The sequence below is a fragment of the Suncus etruscus genome, chromosome 13, assembly GCF_024139225.1.
Source record: "Suncus etruscus isolate mSunEtr1 chromosome 13, mSunEtr1.pri.cur, whole genome shotgun sequence".
NCBI lineage: Eukaryota > Metazoa > Chordata > Mammalia > Eulipotyphla > Soricidae > Suncus > Suncus etruscus.
Genome location: NC_064860.1, coordinates 31,820,205 through 31,839,725, shown reverse-complemented (window position 1 = coordinate 31,839,725; position 19,521 = coordinate 31,820,205). Strand labels below are relative to the sequence as shown.

Below are 19,521 nucleotides of genomic sequence, written 5' to 3'. Positions count from 1 at the left end.
GCAACTACCATTACAATGAGAGACAAAAACAAAAGCCTGTCCCAGAGACAGGCAGGAAGTTGGGGGGAAAGATAAAGGGGACATTGGTGGCATAAAGTTGCACTCTAAAGGGCAGTGTAGATTCTTTGACTGAAATCCAACTATGAACATTTCAATAACTATGGTGCTTAAATAAGAAAATTATTTTTAAAAACTAGTATTTTATACAATTGTGTCTCCAGACATTAGGATCTAAGAATCAATTAACCAACATATGTAAAATATTTTATTTCACCATAGAAAACTATAAATCAATAGCAATGTGACTTAGTGGTAGAGCACTTGAATAACATGTCCTGGGTTTAACTCCAAGTATTGCATGATCCTAAGCACTACAGAAATGATGCCATAACACCAAGCCAACAGCATCTCCTGAGTACCACTAGATACTAAAACAAAAACCAAGAAATAGTAGATAACAAAAGGACGTGGAAATATATTCCATATGCATGGCCTGTCAGAATTTCCATAGTAAAAATGATCATCACACCCAAAGGATTACTTAGATTTAATACATTCTCTTTCAAACTTGCCATGTTGAACTTTAAGGATATAGAGCAAATACAATTAAAAATTATATGGAACCTTAAAACTCCATCAATGAGCCAAAGTAATTTATGAGAACAATGAATATGGGGGACATTCTCTGACTTGAACTATACTATAAACAATAGTTTATACAATCAAAACAGCCTGGAACAGGAACAAAAGCAAACTTTGAAACCAACAGAATAGTACTTAGCTCAAAGATAAAACTTAAGATGTACAGAGATGTTCAGTATGACAAAGTACCTAAGTGAATTAAGTAGAGAAATGTAACCTTTGCAACAAATTGTCCTTGAAAACTTCTATCACATTTTGCACGTCAGCCACAGGCCAAGTGGAAATACAAAATGGAAATGTTATCTTGGATTATTTTCTCTGCTTTACAAAGTTTTTCAAATGATCCAGCTTTTCCATAAAGCTCCAATGAAAATAATGACCACCATACTTCTCAGATAGCCCCATTTTGGTTGAAACATTCTCAAAAAAAGGGGTTGGGGTGGGACAGATTTCCCTTTCTGCATAGGCCACAGCAGCCCAGCACCACAACCTACATCAGGGATCCTCAAACTGTGCCCTGAAGGCCATATGCAGCCCACCAGGGGTTTTTGCACCACTGCCTGTCCTGCTTAGCTGCCAACTCATTCAGGGACCACAGTGTGCATGTGTAGGATGTATGCCACAATTTCCAACTCCCCTCCTCTCTGTCTCTAGATTCTTCCTCTCAGTCTTGGGTAGGGGTCCGTAAACTATGGCCTGCCAAAAGCAGGCCCATAGCTCCCATTGAAATACTGGTAAGTTGATTGATTTAACTTTACTTGTTCTTAATTTTAAATATTGTATTTGTTCCCATTTTATATTTTTACTTCAAAGTAAGATATGTGCAGTGTACATAGGAATTTGTTCAGTTTTTTTTATTTTTTAAACTATAGTCCAGTCCTCCAATGGTCTGAGGAACAATGCACTGTTTAAAAGTTTGAGGAACCCTTCCCTACACTCTCCAGTAAAAACGTCCTAGCTCTGTGACTTTAATTTACCAAACTGGCAAGCCACCAAATTTGTTTGTGGCAAATAAGTTCTGAATTCTACTCTGTGGACATAAGCAGAGGTGTATGGCAGTTGGAAGAGACAGCTGAAGAGAGTTGTGGGCAGTTGGAAGAAATATTGTAGTTGGACTGGGAAACAGCCCCTCGTCATGATGTATAAAAAGAGAAACATGTTGAAGGGGGGCCCATAATATAACAAAGAAGTGCCTGCTGGCTCGTGAGGAAGAGGGGGCAGAGATAAAGCACCAGAGAAATGCTGCCTGCTTTACATCTATTCGCTTTTAGGGGGGTGGGAGGGTGTCACACCCAACAGTGCTCAGGGCTCCTGGCTCTGTGCTCAGAAATTGCTCCTGGCAGGCTTGGAGGGCCATATGAGATGCTGGAAATCAAATCGAGGTTCGTCTTGTTGACCATGTGCAAGGCAAATGCCCTACCACTGTGCTATCAGTCTGGCTCTCGCTTTTATATCTTCTTTAAACCCAGGTCTCCCCAGGCCACCTCTGGCTGGTAAATTTCCATCTAACCCTCCCTCCCTCTCTATGGAACCCCTGGTCAGCAGTGGCAGGCCTCAGACACCAGGAGGAATAAAAGTTGTTCTTAGTTTCTTTTCTTTCTCCTGGCCGCTACATGTTGGCATCCTAGGGTGGGCTCTGGACCCCACCTGGCATCGGGGACCCATGGGCTCCTGCGATCCTTGCAGCACAGGGTGCTGGCAGCATCGGGCCCCTTGGGCTTCTGAAGAGGTGCTACACCTCAAATTTTATAGTAGTGTCCGATCAGTAATATCACAGGAAATCTTATAAAAAATTTAATCTGTCAAGAACAGTGAGCCTAAACAGTAACACAGAAGGCTCAACTAGTACCAAACACAGCCCAGTAAACCCTTAGACAGTGATCTTAGTACCACCATAGTGAGATATAACAATCATTTCAAATTGACCTGTGTGCATCTAAGGTTTGATCATTCCACTTGCCTTTGTGTTATAGCAAGCAATATGAAGTAAATTTGTGCCTGAGGGAAGGCAGGCACAAATGGTGGATGGGAGGTTGGGGATACTAGTAAAAGGAGGTCATATTGGTGGTGGGATTGGTATTTGAATATTTAATGCCTGAACTGACAGTTTTATGAAAAACTTCGTATATTATGATGCTATACAGTGTTTTTCATGGATATGTAAGTTACAATAACAACACAATATTTTATACTCAAAAAATTTGATTCAAGCCTCTCACCTTGATTATTTCCACCAGCTGATCCACACCACTGTCCCCTGGAAATATTGGCTGTCCTAGCAACAGTTCAGCCAATACACAGCCTGCAGACCATACATCTGGATAGTAAAGAAAAAAGTCTTATTAATACTTTGTAAAGTACACTGAAAAGTATTTTTATATATTTTATTTTACAGTATAAACATAAGCAAGAACCTATATAAACTTAAAAGAGGAAAAAATCAACAAACAGTACTTTTAAATTGTTAAACTTCCACAGAAAACAATCAATCCAATAATAATATTCTAATAGAAAGTAAACTATAAAAAACCCCACATGTTCAAGATCTTTAATAACCAAGACCAACTGATTATGTACCTACTATTTAATATTTGAATGGATACTTATGCATAAAACTGTTTTGGTTTTAACAAGAGAATCCTGGTTTACATTCACTTTTCTGGAACAATTACTAACATTTTTATTATAAAGTAAAAAAGACAAGATGTAAAAGATAAGATAGATTTCTAATCAACCATTAAGAGTTCCTGTGAGAAAAAGTTAGTTTCTTAGTTTCTGGATTTTTGGGTTTTATATGAAATTACAGTCAACAGTTGAATGTTCATTTGGTGGAAATAAAAACTGATCAGACATGAATACCAAATCCAGAGTCAACAACAACAGAATCGATACCTAATTGCCAACAAGCTGTACAAGGTGGAAATAGTTGTACTAGCATTACGGCGGTAAAGATGTGGGATGCATGCTGGAACAAGGGTGGAGGGAGGACAACACTGGTGGTGGGAATGGCACTCATTCATTGTCACTATGTGCCTCAAATATTAGTGTGAAAATTGTAATTCACTTCGACCATAATAAAAAGAAAGAAAGAAATTACAGTCAAGTATAAGGGAGAAAAACATAAAACATTGCTGAGAATAATGAATAGCATGAAATAATTTAGTTGGCATTATGTGATTATGTATGTTACAAAACAGTAATGGAAATCACTAGATTTTACTGAAGAAAAAGAAACAAAACTCATGTAAGAAATTCAAGTTAATTGTGTCAGTTCCAAAATGATGATTCAAAACAATGTATTTTACAAATATGTGGAGCAAATAATAAAATCTAAGAAAATTTTACTTTACTAAAACACAATAGTTATATTTGAAATAACTAGACCTTCGTGTCTACAGCAGTCATAATTAGCTTGTCTTATTCAGAAGTGGCTCAATGCAAATGCAAAGTGTCTTTTTAAAATAAAAACTTTGGGGGGGGGTTGTTTTGAGATTAAATCCATGGTATTCAGGGTCTATTCCTGGACTGACTCCTGATGGTACTCAGAAAACCTTATATGTTGCTGAGAATTTGAATCAGAGTTAGAGCTGATGCGGCTATATGCAAATAAGTGCCCTATGCCTGTATTATATCACCCATTTTTTTTAATTTTTAAAATAAAATGAAAAGTACTCATTCATATTGTTAATGTATATACTACATTAGATTTAAGCTAATTAGCTATGTAGGTAAAGAACTTTTTAAAGCTTAGATCTAATGCACTAAAAATAGAAGTGAATTGCTAATAGAAATGGGAGAAATAAATCTAACACATAGAAATTCAACAGCTCACTATAAAACAACCAGTGATTCATAGAGGAAATCAAAAGATTCCTGGGGGAAAAAAAGAAAATCAGGACACTATCAGGATATGTGAGACAGCAAAAGCAATGTTAAGAGGAAAGTTTATAGCTCAGTAAGTATTCATCAAGAAGAAAGGGCCCACATAAGTAACTTGACTGCACAACTCAAGGCATTGAGAAATGAGCAAAGGAAAGAAAAAAGAACCAAAAGCAGGCAGGAAAAAAAAATAAAATTAAGATCAAAAGTTTGTAAACTGGGGCCGGAGAGATAGCATGGAGGTAAGGCGTTTGCCTTTCATGCAGGAGGTCATCGGTTCGAATCCCGGCGCCCCATATGGTCCCCTGTGCCTGCCAGGAGCAATTTCTGAGCCTGGAGCCAGGAATAACCCCTGAGTACTGCCAGGTGTGACCCAAAAAAAAACCAAAAAAAAAAAAAAAAAAAGTTTGTAAACTGGAATGCCAAAAAAAAGCAATCCAAGAGATCAACTGAAACAAGAGCTGGTACTCTGAAAAGATAAGCAAGATTGACAACTTACTAAAAGACTCAGAGAAACACCTAATAAACAAAATCTGAAATATAAGGGGTGGGGGCAACACAACAGATACCACAGAAATTCAAAGGATCCTCTGAAATTAATTTGTGAATCTTTATGCCATGAAATAAGAAAACCTAGACGAGATGGATAAATTTTTGGACTCCTTTAAACTCCCAAAGCTGAACCAAGATCATGTGGACTATCAAGATCATTATCCTGGAAATAGAGGTGGAAATCAAAAGTCACCCCCAAAACAAATGCTTAGGCCCAGACGGATTCCAGTGAATTCTTTCAAACATTTAAAGAGAATATATTGCTCTATCTTTTGTAGACTTTTCCAGGAAACTGAAGAAATAAATACTTCTAATGAATTTCTATGAAGCTAACAGCACCCTACTATCAAACACAGAGACATCACCAAAAAAAAAAAAAAAAAAAAAAAAAAAAAGAACTACAGGAGGATCTTTTTCATGAACAGAGATGTACAAGACCCTCAGTTAAGTACTAAAAAATAGAATCCAACAGTGCATCCAAAAGGTCATAGAGCATAACCAAGTAGGATTCATCCTAGGGAGTGCAAGGATGTTTAACATGTAGAAACATGCAAATCAAACAAATCTATCATATCTACAGAAAGAAAAGTTGAAAATAATTATTAATTATATCAATAGATGCAGAGAAATCATTGGGAAAAACATTCATGATAAAAACTCTCAATAAAATGGGCACTGAAGATTTTCCTCAATATAGTCAAAGCCAGAGCCGAAGAGATAGCATGGAGGTAAGGCGTTTGCCTTTCATGCAGAAGGACGGTGGTTCGAATCCTGGCATCCCATATGGTCCCTTGTGCCTGCCAGGGGCGATTTCTGAGCATAGAGCCAGGATAACGCAAAAACCAAGCCTTGGGCAAATATTGTATTAAATGAGGAAAACTAAAAGTCTTCGATATAAGACCAGACACAGGATAAGAATGCCCACTCTCAGCTCTTCTATTCGCTATTTTAAAGAAAGTACATGTCATTGGAATTAGGAAAGAGACAGGTATCAAGGGTTCAAGAGAGGAAACGAAGAAGTCAAGCTCTCACTATCTGTAGATGAATACTATTTTTAGATAATTCTAAAGATTCTCAAAAAAAGATTCTAGGAACAATAATTTTTTTTTGGCAAGCTACAAAATTATACACAAAAATCAATGGCATTTCTAGATACAAATAATAAAAGAAAGTGGTATTAAAAAAAATCCAGAGCCAGAGTGATAGCAAGGCAGTAGGGCATTTGCCTTGCACACAGCCAACCCAAGACAAACCCAGGTTCAATTCTCGGTATCCTATATGGTCCACCCTGAGCCTGCCAGGAGCAATTTCTGAGCACAGAGCCAGGAGTAACCCCTGAACATCACTGGGTGTGGCCCAAAAACTCACCCCCCCAAAAAAGAAAAACTTTTTTTAGTTTATTTTGGGGCCATACCTGTAGGAGCACAAGGGTTGCCCAGGCTTTGCGCTCATAAATTGCTGTGGACAGGCACAGAGAGATCATTTAGGAAGCCGGGATCAAACCTGGGACGGCCATGTGCAAGACAAATGCCCTATCTGTGATATCATTCTGGCCCCAATATATCAGAAAATTTTTATTGTTTCGAAAGAAAAATCTATTCCAAGTTTCGATTTTCCATTACTGTGCTTTTTTTTGTTTCTTTCTCTTTGGTAGCAATACATTTTTGGAAATTTTCTAGCACAGTACAATAATAATAATTTTAACTGCTATTTGAGATTCTCTCTTAACTTCCTATTCATATGTATAGTTTATGGTGTACTCATTTATTTTTACTAGTGAATTTAAAAGAGGGTAAAAAATAATAAAAAATGTGCAGAGAAGCAAACTGTCTCATATATATATATATATATATATATATATCTTTATATAAAGATCTTTGAAGAGTTCTGAAAATCACAATTAAGTTGAGTAAACTATTAAGGAAATAGTTTAGTCAACTAAGGAAAAACAAAGTTACAGAAAGATGCAGATGAGCCAAGTAAAATTAAATAAGCAATGGAGATAAGACAGTAGTCAAGAATATAATCATCCTAACTTTCATCACAAACTTAATAACCATAAGTTCTCCAATTAGTGATCAAGTTCCAACATGAGTGTTTCAAGATATAAAGGGCTTACTAGAGAGACGATATAGAGGGTAAGGTACTTGCTATACATGCAGCTCACCCCAGTTCAATCCCTGACAACACATGCTTCCTCAGCACTGCCAAGGGTCATTCTTCACCAAAGCCCCAGGAATAGTCCCTGGGGGGTCACTCTTTAAGCAAAGCCCCAGAAATAGCTCTTGAGCACAGCCACATGGGTCGAGCCTGAAACTACTCCATAAAAACAAAAAAGATATGGGATATTTTGATATATATATATATATATATATATATATATATATATATATATATATATATATATATATATATGAAATCTTTTTTTGTTTGCTTGTTTGTTTTGTTTTGGGGCCATACCCAGTGATGCTCAGGGGTTACTCCTGGCTCTGTGCTCAGAAACCGCTCCTGTCTTGGGGGACCATATGGGATGCCAAGGGATTGAACCATGGTCCATCCTAGGTCAGTGGCGTGCAAGGCAAATGCCCTACTGCTGCACCATGGCTCAGGCCCCTACTTGAAATATTACGTTAGAAATAAATTATACAGTAATAAAGGAAAAACTTAATTATTCTAACAATATTAGAAATCTAAAAAGGTAAGAAAACTGATATTTCGTAAGCTAGATTTTAAAATTTAGTATATTTGCATATTAATTTATAAGCAGCATGTTTTAGGTGGTGTGCGTGTATCTGTCTGTCAGTGTCAGTCTTTGTCTTTTTGTGCCCTTTGGCTATGTTGTGGGCGGGTCAGGGCATATGCAGTGCCAAGAATTAAACTAGAGTCCGCATGTGAAAGGCTAATACCTTAAACTCTGTACTATCTCTTTGGGCTACTTTTTTCTTAGGGGGGGTGTCCACACCCATGAGCTCAGGGGTTACTCCTGGCTCTACGCTCAGAAATCACTTCTGGTAGGCTCAGGGGGTCATATGGGATGCCGGGATTCGAAACACCATCCTTCTGCATGCAAGGAAAACACCGTATCTCCATGCTATCTCTCAGGACCACTTTAGGCTACTTTTATTTTAGGTGAAAGGATACAGTAAAACAAAGATGCAACCAATAATTATAAGTCATTATAATTAGTACTTACCTATACTAGAGGTATAATCAGTGGCTCCAAAGATCAACTCTGGTGCCCTATAGTACCGAGAACAGATATATGAAACATTGGGTTCTCCTCGGACCAGCTGTTTTGCACTAAAAGGGGAGTGGGGAAGGGAGAGAAATAAGAAAATACTTTAAATCTTTACCTTTAAAGGACTTAATAATTTCTAACCATATAAGAAAGAAACTATAAACCATAGCTATATCTGTCAAAATAAACTATAAAATAACTTGGAGAAAAGAGCATTAATTTAAAAATAAAACATTGTTCAAGAGGAAAATATTAAAAATCATAAAAAATTCAAATGCTGAATTTTTCTACTAAATTTCTTTAAATTTCTCTTTTAAAATATCAAAAAGAGTTAAAGAGGAATCTCCTAACATCAAAAACCAAAATATACAAGAATGGGTAATCATATGCAGAAAGATTTTTATTCAAGAGTAAGACAATGACCATTCATAATTATAATTTGACTTGTAACTAAGTGATTATCCCAAGTGCTAAGAGAGTACCTAAGAAAATCTTTAATTTACTTCAAGGTAACATTCATCCAAACATTTTTTTTCTCTTTTTCTCCCCACCCCAAACAATTTTTCTGTTTTCTTTTTTTTTTTTTTTTTTTGGCTTTTGGGCCACACCCAGCGGTGCTCAGGGGTTACTCCTGGCTGTCTGCTCAGAAATAGCTCCTGGCAGGCACGGGGGATCATATGGGACACCGGGATTTGAACCAACCACCTTTGGTCCTGGATCGGCTGCTTGCAAGGCAAATGCCACTGTGCTATCTCTCCGGGCCCCCCACCCACCCCAAACAATTTTTAACAAGAGTAGTATGGTTTCAAATTGCTACAAACATCCCTCCCACTAAGTCGAAAATGTCTCCGAGGCCAGCTATATGATTCCAAGTAACTGAGCACAATGTCTTACATTTGCCAAGCACTAGAGAATCACATCTATTAAACATCTATTAAAGCTCAAGAACTTACAGGTATGGTCCCAGGTGGCAAGCACAGCCAGGAGTAGTCCCCACAATTTTTGGGTTTTGTTTTTGGGTAATACCAGGAGATGCTCAGGGATTACTCCTACCTCTGCATTCAGGAATTACTCCTGGTGGTACTTGAAGGACCATGTGGGATGCCGAGAATTGAACCCAGGTTGGCCATGTGCAAAGGAAGTCCCTACCTACTGATCTGGCTCTAAATTAGTTTTATTGACTAAAGTATGTACACATACAGAACGTCAAAGAACGCAAAAGCATGATCAATGAAAAGGTAAATTTCCCAACGGCACATAGTTCAGTTTCCCTTCGTAGACACGATGTTTTGAGTTTCATTTAGTATTTCATAGACCCAGAATTGATCTGTGTGCATATTAAATTGTTTCCAAAACACAACAGGGTACAACCTATAGCACCTTAACCTTACTTTACTGAATATTTCTAAAAGATAATTCCTTTTAATTCATAAAGAGATGCCTTACTTTCCCCCAACAGAAGTGTACATGACATTATAAATGCATGTTCCTTAATTTTACTGAGAAATTTCCTCTTGGTAGACGTAAGTAATATTATAGAATTATCTTGTATATATGCTATTTTTAAGGGAGTAGTTCCTCAGATTTCACTCAGTAGTTCACCTCAGATTTCCTGGGTGAAGAATTACTATACATATCCAGAAGTTACCAAAATATATTCTTACAAGTTTTACAGCATTTTAATACCAAACACTATAAAAGACATATGTTCTAAATAAACTAACTGATGTTGGAGGGGTGACAAAACATAAGAATTTAAGAAAGAAAAAGGAAGAAGAACTAGAGTTAGTTAGCTTACCTTCCAAAGTCACAGAGTTTTAAGACAGCTGTATCAGGATCCAACAAGAGGTTCTGTGGTTTAATATCCCGATGGCAAATTCCAAAGGAATGGATATAGGCTAAACTTCGAAACAGTTGATACATATACAACTGGAATAAAAAAATAAAAATTAGAATTAAAAAAAATCAGAATCCTTAAGTAGTTAAACAAACTAATAGAATTTCAGAGAAAAACAGGTGAAATATTATCAATCTTTCTTTAATAAATTTCAGGTTATTTTTCTATTAAAATTTCATCAACTTTATACTTCTAGAATTATAAAATACTGTATTTCTTTCTCTGTTTTGTTGTTTTTGTTTGTTTTGGTTTTTGGCCTACAGCCGGTGACACTCAGGGGTTATTCCTGGCTATGCGCTCAGAAATTGCTCCTGGTTTGGGGGACCATATGGGATGCCAGGGGATCGAACCGCGGTTAGCGTGTGCAAGATAAACGCCTTAACTCTGTGCCACAACTCTGGCCCTAACCCTGTTTTGTTTTTGTATTTTTTGTTTGTTTTAAGTAAAGATAGGTATGGCTCACACCCAGCCAATGCTAGGAGACCATACACATATATGGTGCTAGGGAACAAACCGGAAGTTGGTCACATAAAAGGCAAGAGTCTTAAACCCTGTACTATTTTTCTAGCCCAAAACTATTTGCATTTTCAATTTTCATAACAAAACTTGTCTGAGAATAAGGCTCAGAGCTAACAAAAGACCTGTGAGAACAAGATTTAAACAAAGAAAATCTAAATTAGTGATATAGCAAGACATCAGTAATCTTTAATGGGACTAATTATAGCTCCTCATGTTAATTTGACCAGAATTTACTTTAAAATACCATTTAAAAATAGATCCAAACTAAAGAAGTTGCTAGCTGCTAATAACATCAATTTAGTGGGATATTTATCTCAACTCTATTTTAACAAAAATCTAGAAAGTTATGCCTCCATGGAAAGTGTCAAAATCAAATGTTTACCCATCAAAAGATCGGTGCTTTTGGTTTACTTTAAAATCTTTCTGAGCATTCATCTTTCTGGTCTCTATCCTAATAGGGGAATAAAAGGTTATTTCAAGAGTTCAAGATAATAATGTCTTGGTAAAACAAAGGTCAAATAAAGCATTGACATAAGGCACTATCCTTAAAGGCTTGGGAGTCCATATGGGACGCAGGGGAATCAAACCCTGGTCCGTCCTAGGCTAGCACTTGCAAGGCAGACGCCTTACCTCTTGCTCCACCACTCCAGCCCAGGTAATAAAAGATTCTTAATCACAAAAGCCTAGATACTCTAAACCTTAACTACAAAATGAACAGTACTATAAATGGGATAAAGAGGTGAAGAGGAAGATCTAAAAATATACTAAACTAGCCTGGAAAAGGTGATTTTAACAGTCACAAAGAAGTCTGTTGCCAACTTGGTAACTTATTTTCCAAAGGTTCTGGTTGCGCAGATTTTGAAAGCAAGTTTTAAGCATTTATCACTGTATTTGTCTCTCAATTCGACTTTTCATAACAAAATAATTTGCTAGACACTGTTTTTCATTGTCAGGCCCACAAAATCTGTAAGGACAGATTTGTGGTCTCAAAGAATAATGGTTAGGGACAGAAGCTCTGCTCTGAAAGAGCAATGGTTCTATATAAAAAGTTTTGTACATTTGAAAAAATGAAGTATTAGATTTTTCTTTGTAAGCCAATTTCAGTAAGTATGATAATTTTATCTTTAATTTAAAAATATAAGATGCTGGGGCCAGAGAGATAGATAGAGGTAGGGCATTTGCCTTGCATGCAGAAGGATGGTGGTTCGAACCCCGGCATCCCATATGGTTCCTGAGCCTGCCAGGAGCAATTTCTGAGTGTAGAGCCAGGAGTAACCCGAGTGCTGCCCCATGTGACCCAAACACCAATATATATGATGCTGGGGTCACAGGATGGGCTTTGGTTCGATCCCTGGAATGCCATATGGTCCCCCAAGCCAGGAGCAATATCTGAGCACATAGTCAGGAGTAACTGCTGAGCGTCACTGGGTGTGGCAAAAAAAAAAAAAAGATGCTGGGGTCAGAGAGATAGTATAGGAATTGAAAGGTGCATGACTTGCATGCAGCCAACTCAGTTGGATTCCCAGCACTTGGTAGTCAAATGTGACCCTTGAGGTTCTAAGTACTACTGGAGTGGTCCAAGAAATCACCAGTAGCAAAACGCTGAGGCAGCACTTCAGTCTTGGGCCCTTGGATTGAACTGCTAATAAGGTTGGAAAAAAAGAAAAATCACCAGGAAGGACACCAAGGCATTCTGAGTATTATCTTGGACAGCACCATCCACACACACCCCAAATGAATAGGGGGAGGGAAAGATGCATAAGTCTTTATAACAACCTTATTTGGAACAATATGCAATGTAAGTGAAAAAGAACAATATGCCTGTTAATGGCTGACAGCAGCCATAAAAAAGGAAGACACAAATATCATTATATATGTGAACACAGAATGATGTACAGTATAAAGTTTTAAGAGCAAAGTAGAAGAAACTATATAACAATGTGACCAATTTTTAAAAAGGTGTTGTTAGATGGAATCAAACAGTAAACAACTGCTTATTTTAAAATGCTAAGAAGAGATATAAAACTTCAGAATGCATTTAACTTGGGGATAGGGAAAGAATAGGTAGAGGCCTAAAACTTCAACTTAGGAGTAAAGACCTAAATGATTCCTCAGCAGAGTAAAAATAAAAAGTTTAAATCACTTCACTAAATTTGACTTTTTCTTGTACAACTACTTTCAAACAATGTAAATGTGTTCATTGAAAAAAAATAATTATTTATTTATTTTATTAAAAACCAATGTGATTTACAAAGTCCTTCAAAGTTGGGTTTCAGATATACAATGAATTAGGGCCAATCCCACAACCAGTGTCTACCTCCCTCTACCAATGTTCTAGTATATCCCATACCACCCCTTCTTAGAAAATACCTCTGTGACCAAGAAATCTGTATGCAAACTTGGTTACAAAGGAATGTAAGTTAAATATACTAATTTCAAATTTATGAATGAATAAATCATAAAAATTTATTATCATTTTATACCTCCACATTTATTTCTGTAATCCCACATTGGGTCATAAATCTCAGTTTAAGAAGCCATAACAGAGATGAAAGAAATGAGTGGCTATAACGACTGTGCGTAAAGTTCCCAGACACCACAAAAAGAGCTAGGGGAGAGTAAAAGAGCATGTATGGAGCCTGTAGCTATTCCCATGATAGTATGAGGAGGAGGAGGGGGAAGAAGACTTTTTTGTTATTGTTGTTTTGTTTTTAATAGGAGATCGTGGTTATTGTTTGGTTGTTGTCTTTATTACTGTGGTGCTTTTAGGGTTTTTTGGTTTTTTGTTTCCTTGTTTGAGGGTTGTTTGTTTTTTTTTTTTTGGTTTTTTTTTTGGGCCACACCCGGTAACGCTCAGGGGTTACTCCTGGCTATGCGCTCAGAAGTCGCTCCTGGCTTGGGGGACCATATGGGACGCCGGGGGATCGAACCGCGGTCCATCTCCTAGGCTAGCGCAGGTAAGGCAGGCACCTTACCTCCAGCACCACCGCCCGGCCCCTGAGGGTTGTTTTTGTGTTTTTATTTGTTATGTTTTTCTTCCTTTTTCCCTTTCTTCTCTTAAATTGATATTTATAACCTCTAGAAGGACTCCTTCCGGTTTTTTGCTTGAATCCCCCCGCCTTTTTTCCCTTCAAACAGAACCATAACTTGAATCATCTTGTTCTGCCTCATAAATGAGTGGCTATAGATTGATCACTATTGAAGCTAAACTTTTCTATTTTTTTTTTAACTTTTCTATTTTCTTTAGTTTTATACAGATACTCTTCACTTATGACCAAGTTCCGTTTCAAAGACTTGGTCGTTAAGTGAGGAACTGCATGTACTGTATACAGTAGTCCAGTATATGCAAAGTACTTGACAATACAGTATTCTGAATAAGTAAAATAATGAGAAAGATCAAACTGAAAACTTCCACTTGTTTTAATTTGCACAGGTTGTGTAATTTACACGCAGTACTGCAATGTACTACAGAACATAAAGTTAGTAAAGTAGGCACATTAAAGCACCAAAAACCACAGTACTAGTGTACAAGATGGAAAAGGGATATTTATAATAAAATAACAATGAAGAGATGGTCGTAAGTGTGAGCAGTCGCTAAACAGGTAGGTCGTTAAGCGAGGAGTATCTGTAAAGTCTTGAAATCTTTAATTAATTTTTAATCATTAAAAATGAATGATTAGGGACCAGAGGAGTGGTGCAAGCAGTAAGGTATCTGCCTTCCCGAGCTAGCCTAGGACAGACCGAGGTTGGATCCCCTGGGGTCCCATATGGTCCCCTAAGACAGGAGCGATTTCTGAGCACATAGCCAGAAGTAACCCCTGAGTGTCACCGGGTATGGCCCCAAAACAAAACAAAATTAATGATTAGGACAGCTCTAACCTACAAAACACAAACACAGTTGCCACATTTGAACAGGGCCAGCTTCATACACAATCTTTTCTCAAATGAGTTGTAAACAAGCCATAAAAGATCATGAGTATACAGGTCCATGCAGCAGAAAGCTGATCATCTCAGGGAGAGGGCAGGCCAAGTCCCTGCCCTGATAAAGACATGACTGCTGCCTCCATCACCCACAATTGCCTTTTTCCTGATGATTCTGCCTCATCACTGACCCTCTATGATTCCCTTTGGTTGGGGCTAGTCTCTCTAGGGCTTCTTGGAGGAGTACAGGGACTCTCTCCCACATAGAAGTGTCTTCCTACTTCCGGGACTTCTGACAGCCAAGTACATGCCCATAAAATTCATAGTATCAATGAGTATTTGGACAACTTCAGTTGTTTAAAGTTGTCATCCCTATAGGAACATACCACTTTAATAGAATGGACAGCTAACAAGAGCCTACTAAACCTTCTGCCATTGTATTAATGACTTCATTGGAGATATAATAATTTTCACAAATGCACTTGCTATTCTACTTTTATTTTTCTTTTTAAATGTTCTTTCTTCTTTCCCTTTTCCTTTTTTTATTTTCAGTAACTTTGCTTTCACTTATCTGGAAACAAATATATCATGATCACTATGGCAACTATATATGTTAATGCATTTTCTTTTCTTTGTGTGTGGTAGGGGGCACACCCAGTGATGCTAAGGGGTTACTCCTAACTATGCGCTCAGAAATCGCTCCTGGCTTGGGGGCCATATGGGATACCGGGGAATTGAACGGAAGACCATCCTAGGCTAGCGCAGGCAAGATAGATGCCTTACTACTTGTGACATTGCTCTGGCCCCTGCATTTTCTTAAATAAAATTTTAAAAATGTAAAAAAAAAAAAAAAACCAATATTTAATGCTCATGGATGCAACTCAATCTCATTTAAGTTCAATTCCTAAAACTATATAGTCTCCTCAAGCAAAGAGTAATATTACCCCCAATATTACCCAAGCAAAGCAGGTGTAACCTAGCTATCAACAGAAATAAAAAAATACTAAGTAAAACTAATGTTTAAAATAAAGATTCTGAAACACACAAAAATTCTGCACATAATACTAAAATAAAAACACCTGGTACATTTTATAGTGAGAACTCATAGGAAAATAGTTCTAGCTTTGCTAAGGGTCAAGATAGATCTGTTAAGAGTTAATTTAATTTAGAAAGTTGAATCCAACAAAGTATTACTTTAGCACTCTCTTTTTTCAAGATAATGTTGACCCAAAAAAAGATTTTTTAGTTCTTTACCCCTTTTATAACACCATACTTCTGTTAATAATTATTAATCTTTTCTTAAAAAGGTATATTAAATTTTGTTAGTTTCACCTGGCATTTATTGACATTAAAAATTAGAAAACTGGTCTAACTATTGTGCTTCTTTAAGAGCTCAAACAGGATCAGTTTTCAAATCTTGTATTAACCTATATGCTTTTACTTTGTGTGCCCCTTTACACTAAGTTCATTTTATAGAACAAGACTGTCTTATGAGCAGAAAGAAATCTTTATCAACATGAAAAACTAACTAGAGAACAGAAAGTGACCTGTCCCATAACTCTTAAATCAAAAAACAATGTTAAGTCAAAAAACTCAGTAGTTTGCAACTAAATCTAGTGATTTTTCTGCTTCATTAAATATGTCAGTGTTCTGAACTAGAAACAATAAAGAGTAACAGACAGATAGAACAATACCATCAGCACTTATAACTATGAAGCTCAGAGACTACTTCAGATTTAAGGAATTTAAAAAGTTATATTATGGAGCCAGTTATTAAATAGGAAACTGATATTCTAAACCAAAACACTTATCAACTGTATTAAGTAAAATTAGAGGAGATATAATACGGGGGGTAGGGCACTTGCCTTGCACACAGTGAAAATAGGTTTGATCCCATATAATTCCCCAAACAACCAGGAATGCTCCCTGAGTACACTGCCAGGACTAAGCCCTGAGCACCACCTGGTGTGGTCCCAAAACAGAACAAACAAAAGCTGTTTTTAGTTCCTACTATACCAAAGTAGCCAAGATCTCAACCCAAGTTTTGATTAGCCCAAGTAAAATTATAAAGGAATCTGATTCTTACATATCTAATATTGAATAGAAATTATGAACTGATTGCTACATCAACTAGCTACCGAAGACCTGCTATGGCACCCATTTTTATTATTTTAAATTTAAAAATGGAAAAAAAGGGGGCTGGAGAGATAGCATGGAGGCAGGGTATTTGCCTTGCATGCAGAAGGACAGTGGTTCGAGTCCTGGCATTCCATATGGTCCCCTGAGCCTGCCAGGAGCGATTTCTGAGCTTACAGCCACGAGTAACCCGAGTGTTGCCTGATGTGACCCAAAAAACAAACAAACAAACAAACAAACGGGAAAAATTGCAATTTTTAAGTAAAAGAAACAAGTTAATGTTAGCATTTCTATGTTACAATCACTTCAGGCAATTTCTATTATAAATAAAATACAACAAATATAGATATTTAACTTTCAAACTTAACTTCTTCCTTGTGTGTGTGAGATAGACAGGTAAACAGACAGAAAAATGGACAAAGACGCATCTGCCAATCCTCAGCAATTACTGCTAGCTCTGCCCTCAATAATCACTCCTGGCAGTGGAAGGGGAACTATATGTAATGATGTGGATGAAACTCAGTCCTCTCCTTACACACTGTATTATCTCCGTGACCCTTCCTATATCATTTACACAATGTCCTATAATTTTTAAGAGAATTATATTGAATACATTTAAAGTCATTCTTAATATAAATCCCATCAAGTAAACAAGATGACAATGCTATTTTGCAGCAAAATTAATACTTTAATAGAAGCTGTGATTATTTAGCATTATCTGAGTTTAGACATCAATTCCTGATACCATAAATATATCTGCAAATGACAATGAAACATATATAATCCTGCATTTTAAAATGTTCATGATATGCTTGCTCCTATTTCAGTCTGTGGCACAATAAATTATAGAGAATTAAATTATCTATAGCTAAAAAAATAATAACTGAAATTGTTTACAAAATTCAAGTGCTACCAGGTTGGGGTTATGGCTGGGCTATAAAGATATGCCTTGAAAGCATGAGGCCTGGGTTCAATTCAGAGAACTAACAGGAAAAGCAATAAATAACTTGTCCAGAAAATGACAAGTAGCCTTTTGTGGGTAGAGGAGTGGGGTGGTTTAGGGTCTACTCAGGAATGATCAGAAGCAAATCCTGGATCTGTTTCAGGGGTCACTCCTAGAGATGCTCTAGGAATCATGTAGTAGCAGGGATGACAATATAGTAATCATGTAAAAATAATCAAAGTTTAAAAGGGCATGGCTTCACAACTTAAAAACTACAAAATTTCAATAAAATCTGGCTATCTCTTTATTGCAGTTTTGCCTCCTACTTTTAATATGTAACAAATAGCTAAAGCATACTGTCCTCTGGCTCCTATAACTTTATAAAATGCTTCATCTTTACATACCTTGACATAGATCACAGGGAGCGTCTGTTTGGCTCGACTATAATGTCTTGCAACTCTGTATACTGTTTCCGGAACATAATCCAGCACCAGATTAAGATAGACTTCATCTTTCTGAAAGAGTTTATTAAAAAAAAATAGTAAGATTAAAAACTAGTGTTAAAATATTAGTATTAGAGTAAAGTAACGCTTACACAGATTAAAGTTTCATGCATTCAACTTTAACAAAGCAAAACTTAATTCTGAACATAGTTATAATAGTAAAATAAATCTACTGAACCTTTTTAACTAATAACTTTATAGAAAAATAACCATGTTAACACTGTTGTGATTTCAAATCCAATCTAAACTAGTAACGTTTTTAGAATAAAAACTCATAAAATTTCACCTTTCTATTTTGAGAATTAATTTCCTCGTATCCTATCAATAAAAATATAGTGGCAGGAGAGTATTAGATTGGAAGCTTAATATGTGGATTTCTAATTCTACCTTTGCTAATACATGAATGCAATGTATGCAAGTCACTAATCTCTCTAGACTTCAGTTTCTTCAACAGTATTATGAAATGCTAAACTAGATAGTCAATAGAAATTTCTCTAACCTCTTCAAAGAAGATTCTATTATTTGATAGTCTATAGTTAATTGATCAAATACTTGTACAATTAACTGAAAGAAAATAGTAACTTATAAGTCAGCGAGTTACCATACTCACAAGTTTATTGCAGGTCATATGTTTAAACATCCATTCTCAGCAGCATAAAGACACCAATCCAAGATCAATGGAGAGAAAGAAGGGAATTCCAACTAAGTACCAAGTAGGAAAGAAGAACAGAGCACTACCCTTACCCTGTTCATGTGAACAATATCAGATAGGTAACTGAAGCAGAAAAAAAAGTTGAGACCCACTGTGTTCAAGTCTAGAATTGGCTACTGTGTGTAACAATCTGTAGATAATATTTTATAGTCCTTTCCATTTAACCTTTTTACCTACCACACATTGAAGTGAGCAATTTCTATATCAGCGTATACTGTGCATCTTCTGTATGTTAGTAACCACCAGAGAAGTAAAGTTACAGATATAATAGAAAGATGACATCTAAGTTGAGTATAAAAGGACCATATCAAGCAGAGAGAAAACTATATTCAAGATGGGAGGGAAAAAAGGTACACAGCACAGTTCAGGAAACAGTTTGGTGAGACACCATACCATTGATTTAACTACCTTTTCGTAATTGCTCTTCTTTCTGTATCTATTTTAAGCTTCACGGCCAATCATCCTCTCTCTAAGTCAGTGTCAACAAACAGCAGCACAAGGGTTACGGCATATTTTTATAATTTTCTAGAAACTTAAAGATGCTCGTTTACTTTAATGATTAATTATGGCTGCATTGTG

General features: G+C 36.6%; 1 protein-coding gene across 2 annotated transcripts in view; it reads right to left on the bottom strand.

Annotated features, from left to right (window-relative positions):
- The window catches only part of GSK3B (glycogen synthase kinase 3 beta), a 191,867-nt gene that overhangs the window by 77,258 nt on the left and 95,088 nt on the right, over positions 1-19,521 (bottom strand). For both annotated transcript variants that reach the window (XM_049785914.1, XM_049785915.1), the window contains exons 4-7: positions 18,132-18,242; positions 10,110-10,240; positions 8,267-8,373; positions 2,862-2,959 (exon numbers count right to left, since the gene is read on the bottom strand). In XM_049785914.1, coding sequence (XP_049641871.1) covers positions 2,862-2,959; positions 8,267-8,373; positions 10,110-10,240; positions 18,132-18,242 — 447 coding nt within the window. The remainder of the gene's footprint in view (positions 1-2,861; positions 2,960-8,266; positions 8,374-10,109; positions 10,241-18,131; positions 18,243-19,521) is intronic.